This window comes from Myotis davidii, unplaced genomic scaffold (genome assembly GCF_000327345.1).
Source record: "Myotis davidii unplaced genomic scaffold, ASM32734v1 scaffold651, whole genome shotgun sequence".
NCBI classification, from domain to species: domain Eukaryota; kingdom Metazoa; phylum Chordata; class Mammalia; order Chiroptera; family Vespertilionidae; genus Myotis; species Myotis davidii.
Window position 1 is genome coordinate 1,045,750 of NW_006283994.1, and position 5,696 is coordinate 1,051,445.

At 58.1% G+C, this 5,696-nt stretch overlaps 1 protein-coding gene across 5 annotated transcripts in view; it reads right to left on the reverse strand.

The window, feature by feature from the left end:
* The window catches only part of PRRC2B (proline rich coiled-coil 2B), a 42,534-nt gene that overhangs the window by 27,361 nt on the left and 9,477 nt on the right, over positions 1-5,696 (reverse strand). For 4 of the 5 annotated variants that reach the window (XM_015567905.1, XM_015567903.1, XM_015567901.1 and 1 more), the window contains 2 exons: positions 2,861-3,176; positions 1,151-1,344 (listed from right to left, as the gene is read on the reverse strand). In XM_015567905.1, the coding sequence (XP_015423391.1) occupies positions 1,151-1,344; positions 2,861-3,176 (510 nt within the window). Of the gene's footprint in view, positions 1-1,150; positions 1,345-2,860; positions 3,180-5,191; positions 5,400-5,696 lie in introns of those variants that run through there. The other variant, XM_015567896.1, reaches the window with a different exon arrangement.

Sequence of the window (5,696 nt, forward strand, 5' to 3'; positions counted from 1 at the left end):
GGGCCTGTGCTGAGGGGCGGGAGCAGGCTGGGAGAGGCAAGGTGGGGGGCGGGGAGAAGGAGACATATGTAATACTTTCAACAATAAAGAATTAAAATTAAAAAAAAAAATCAATGTGAGAGAGAAACATCAATTGGCTGCTTCCTGTACACACCCGACCGGGAATCAAACCCAAACCCTGAGTGTGTGCCTTTTGGTGCAGAGGCCAACGCTCCAACCCACTGAGCCGCACCGGCCAGGGCTGGGCAAGGCTTTAAAGGCGACTAAACGAGATTCCAGGAAGAGGCTCAAGACTTGGCTGTTTCCCCCGGGCACACACGTTTTGAACGTTTTGGTTGTTAGTGGTAATGATTTCCTGCAGGCCTAGCTGCTGGGCTAAGTCATGTCCAAGAATCATCGGTTTCCCGCCAAAATGCACTGCTCATCCTGAGTCTGTCCGCTATGACTCCTGCAAGACACACGCTGCACACGAGTGGCTCCGCGGGACAAGAGGCGTGAGGGCCTGGGCGTGATCACCACGCTCCCCACACGATCTCGTCCAGGCAAAGGCACGTCCTCTGAAGGTTCATGACGACACCCAGAGGTCAGCCTACAGCGGTCGGACACCCTCAACGCACGCTGACTGGCAAGCACCCCTGTTTCCTGGTCAACAATGACCCGTCTAGACCACACCCAACAGGAAGCCGCACAAGGACTGGATTCACAGCTCTCCGTTAAACACCTACAAACCTGCGTCCTTCACCAAAGCTCACACGTCTCCCCTGGGAGCTCTACGCAACCCCAGGCCGCCCTCACTCCTGAGACGGCCCCGGGGGGGCACTGTCGGTGTACGGCGTGGCCAGTGCCCTGCTCTGAATGACAACCCCCCTCCCAGCTCACCCACCGGGTCCGAGGCTCGCCCACCAGCTCTTCCTTGCTCGTGGTGGACAAGGTCAGTGAACTACCGCAGAGAAAGCACTCGGAGGACGGTCAGAGCTGACCCACCGAGGCCCTGTGCTCTGAGGTGCAGCCCCTGCCGTCCTCCTGGATGGGACCTGGCAGGAGGGGGTCTCTGCTGTTGGCTTTAATGGAAGGGCCTGGGGAAGCGGGGGGGCCGTCACCCAGCAGGCAGGCCGGTTTACAAAGACCTTCTCAACGTCTTCCTGTTTACCTGCTGCTGCTGCTGCTGCTGGCGCTGGAACCTGGGAGGAAGGGACTTCTGGTACTTGCTGAACTCCGGCGCAGGGGACCCAGCCTCCCCGGGCCCCTCCTCACTGCTGCCGCTCTGAGCCACAGCCGCAGGAGCTGTGGGGGCCTCTTCTGAGAACGTGCTGGGGGCTTCCGGGGCAGAGAACTCGGGGGAGCCTGGGGAACAAACCACCAGAGAGAAGGCTGGCGTGGCCGCACAACAGCTCGGCCAACCAAACGTGAAACAGCAAACGCTTTTCCCGCTGGCACTGCCGCCGTGCCAGTCACAGCTTCGAACCCGGTCACTGGCACGAGCTCGAGGTCCCACACCATCCCCACTTCAGGGGGGGAGACAACGGGGCCCGAGGTCAGGTGACTGCCCGAGGCCACAGCGTTCGTCGTGGAGCGGGATTTGGGTCCAGATGAGAGGTTTCATTAAAAAGGACCCTGGGAAGTCACAGCAGCCACACACTCCATGGCAGCCACACCCATCATCCACCCACGGGACTCACAGTCCACAAGCTGAGTGACCTGGTGGGCAGCCTGGTCCTCCATCTGCACAATAAGGACAGCAGCCGCGCCTCCCCCGGGGCCCGAGGAATTAGATGCGGTAACACAGCACCTGACAGGCAGGAGGTGCTCACCGCTGCCCACCGTTATTCTCGGAAACTCCCTTCCTTCTGGCCCCCACCCAGCTCTGCACTTTCTCCAGCTCTTTCTGAAGAAGGGTGGACACTGGCTTTCTTAATTTGACTGCAGCGGCTCAGGCACCGGAGGAGCCCAGAGGCAGGCGGTGCAGCGCAGCGACAGCGCGTCCCAAGTCACAGGACCCTCAGGCCCCGCCGGGACCGGACCAACGCACCTCCCACCCACCCACGCCACACCCTCCTGGCGCTCAGCCCCGGGCGCCACCTCAGCGAGACCGAGGCCGGCACGGCCGCCCAGGACCTCAGGGGAGCGGACAGAGGGCCTGTCGGTCCCAGAGCTCCTTGGCCAGGAGGGCCCTGGTCGCTATCAGACCAGCAGGAAGACCCCCACCCGAGAGGCTTTCAGGGGCTGAGACGAGCATCAGGCCCTTGTCTCCTAAAAAGAGCTGGTTTTCATTGGTTTTAAAAATCACAAAGAACATAGTTGTCAGATTCTTTCAACCCGCCGCAAGCGACGCCCGCCGACACGGCGCTGTGCCACACGTCTGACCAGCGCAGCGCAGGCTGTCGGCGCTCATTCTGAAACCGCGGGCGCCGCGCCGGTGGCTCCTTCGCGTCCAGAAGGAGGACCCTGTGCGCTTAGTGGGACCCTTAGCATCACACCTTGGGCTGAACAGTGGTGGTGACAACCGTGACTGTGACCGTGACCGTGACGGCACCATTACCAGCAAGTGCCCGCGTGCTTCCTCACCCAGAAGCTGTGCCAAGCGCTTGGCATGCACCATCTCGGGTGGCCCCGCATGGAGGGGGGGGGCGTACTGTTCCCCTCCCACTTCACAGGGGCGGGAACCAGCTCCCACGGGCGGGGGCGGAGCCAGTGCTGGCGTGGAGACGGGGTGAATCCAGGCAGACCCAGGCTGGAGCTTCCCGGCATCCTCGCTGTGAGCCACAGGCGGGACCAGGGAGCCGGGAGCCGCAGACCCGAACGAAGAGCGCAGCCGCCCGGGGGTCCAGTTTGTGGGGTGAGAGCCCCTCCCTTTGCTTACCTCTGCGGACGGCGGGGCCGTTCTCCTGCGGCGGCGCCTTCTCGGGGCCTGGAGACCGGGGCGCGTCCCGCTCCAGCGGCCGCTGCGCCTCGCTGGCCTTCTGAGCCTGCTTGCACTTCTGGTCCAGCTGCTTGAGTTTGGCGGCGCAGGCAGCCAGCCGCTCCTCCCGGGTCCGGCGCTCCTCCTCCTCCCGCCGCCTCCGGGCGCGCTCCACGGCCTCGGACATCTCGGACTGGATGAACTTCTGCCGGGGGGGCGGCTTGTCCTCTTTGTCCTCGACCGACTGCTGCCGGAACACGCTGCCCACGGAGGCCTTCTGCCAAGAGAGAGCCTCTGGTGAAACCAGGAGACGGGGCGGCTCCCGCTGCGGCCAGTCCTTTCCAGGAGCCTCGAGCTTCTCGGAGCCGGGCCGGTGCTGGGCGGACCTGGGTTCTCCTGCTCTGCCCTTCGCTGTGTCTGGAATGAGGTTTGGGCCAGTGACGACCTTCTGCACCTCGGCTGCCCCTCTGCAGGCGGGATCGCACAGGAAGCCCTAGGGATTGTGCAGATGCCCTGGAAGGTGACCGACACCAAGAAACGGGACACGGGTCCGTGTACACTCGCCGGGGCCGAGATCAGGGCTCCGTGGCTCATTGACCGGAGCTGAAAAGCACACTTTCACCATCTCTCCGTCACAAAACTGCTCTCCTTCCCCCGTGAAAACATGTAAACCTCGGGTATAAAGAGCCACCAGACACTGAAATTCATGGTTGGATATACGGTTTCAAGGTGATTCTTTATATAAAAACAAAAAAGCATCTCTGAAAACATCGCCTGTGGGTGTGCCATCCACCCCAAATCTCTCGCTGGGGGCCAGTTACTGGACAGCAACCAGAGGCCAAAGACGCAACGTGGACAACTCACACAGGGAGGTCCTCACTGGTGTGCGGGGCGGGAAGCTGCGGGCAGCGCCAATGACCCAGGCACGGATTCCAATGGGACACTTAAGAGTGTACGGCTCCCACCCTGACCCGTGTGCTCAGTTAGCTGAGCATCATCCATGTACCGAAAGGTTGTCCGGGTCGCATGAGCTCTATCCCCAGTAGAGGAACATGCAGGAGGCAGCCAATCAATGTTTCCGTCTCACATCGATGCTTCTCTCTCCCCCTCTCCCTTTTCTTTCTCTCTAAAAGTCAATTTAAAAATCTTTTTTAAAAAATAAGTAAGATAGAATAAACTAACTCACACTTTGCACCTGGTAGGTTACAACGAGAAGAGTCTGTCACTTTTGAGAGATTCCAACCAAAAAAAGAAACCTTAGACCTAATCACAAGGAAGGACCAGACCAACCCAATTTGAGGTGCATCACAGTCATGAAAGCTAAGGAAAGGCTGTGCCAGGCTGAAGGGGACGAAAGAGACAGGACCACTGAGGCAGGAGGCTGTGGCTGCCTCCCTGGCAGGTGCCGTCAGTCCTCGCTCACACCACAGCGTCTGTGCCCACATGCTCGTCAGGCCGGCAACTTCCCTTTATGGCTCAGAAAAAGTCTCCTTTGTGTACACTTCCAACTTTTCTGTAAGCTTACAGCCTCTGGAGTTTTGTGTGAGAGAGTGAATGGTAGTAAGTTCGTGCCGGTTTCAAAAGAAATTTTTTTAAATGCCAAGAGCAGAAGACAAAGAGAGAATCTTAAAAGCAGCAAGAGAAAGAAACTCAGTTACCTACAAGGGAATACCCATACGACTGTCAGCAGATTTCTCAACAGAAACTTTGCAGGCCAGAAGGGAGTGGCAAGAAATATTCAAAGTGATGAATGCCAAGAACCTACAACCAAGATAACTTTACCCAGCAAAGCTATCATTCAGAATTGAAGGTCAGATAAAGAGCTTCACAGATTAAAAAAAAAAAAAAACTGGACTGACAATTCTGGGGAGAAAGGGGTGTGGGAGGTGCGGGAAGAGACTGGACAAAAATTGCACACCTTTGGATGAAACAGTGTGGGGCGGGTAAGGGCAGAGGGTGGGGTGGGAACCGGGTGGAGGGGAGCTATGGGGGGAAAAAAGAGGAACAACTGTAATAATTTGAATAAAGATTTAATTAAAAAAGAAAAAAAGAGAGAGATATCTTCCTAGGACTTTCAGACATCAAACACTCAACTCAGCAAAGTACAAATGCAGAGGGCATCCAACTAGGGGACTATTTGTCTTCTTCTTGGACTTCTGGTCAAATGAATGTGAAGAAAGAGAGAGAGAGAGAAAGGAGGGGGGGGGAGAGGAAGGAGGGAGAAGGAGAGAAAGAAAGAGAAAGGAGAGAGAGCCCCCCAGCTAGTCACAGGCACAGACCCCACGGTATATGGTACTCAGGGCCTGAGGCCCAGCTGTGAAGCTTCCTCGGAGGGGGCTGAGGTTCTGGCACCTTCCGGCCGACGCGAGCCACTCCCACCGTCTCGCCCCAGTCCTTTCCTTCCTCGTGGGCACGCTTGGCATCAGCACTGTCCACAGAGCTCATTGACAGCCCCCGCTGCCGCCTCGGGTCCCAGCTGCTCCTAGGACAACCGCAAGCGGTTAGTGTCCCAGTCGGCCACCTCGGTCTGGCCTTACGAGCCAGCGGTCCTTCGTCAGCTGTCTACACACCATCTCCTTCATCGGAGCAGACCCGCTCCCACCCCCTTACCGCAACAGACATCCCAGAACACCAACATTCAGCACCAACATTTACCATTCAACCTCTCACACAAAGCTCAAAGCTCCAGCTCGGCTGTTCCACACCCATTACTTTATGGGGGTGTTGAGGGGGCCCTCATTCTTCCCCTTTTAAAGAGTGGAAACAAGATTCTCCGAGAGGTGGGCAGCTGCTGGGC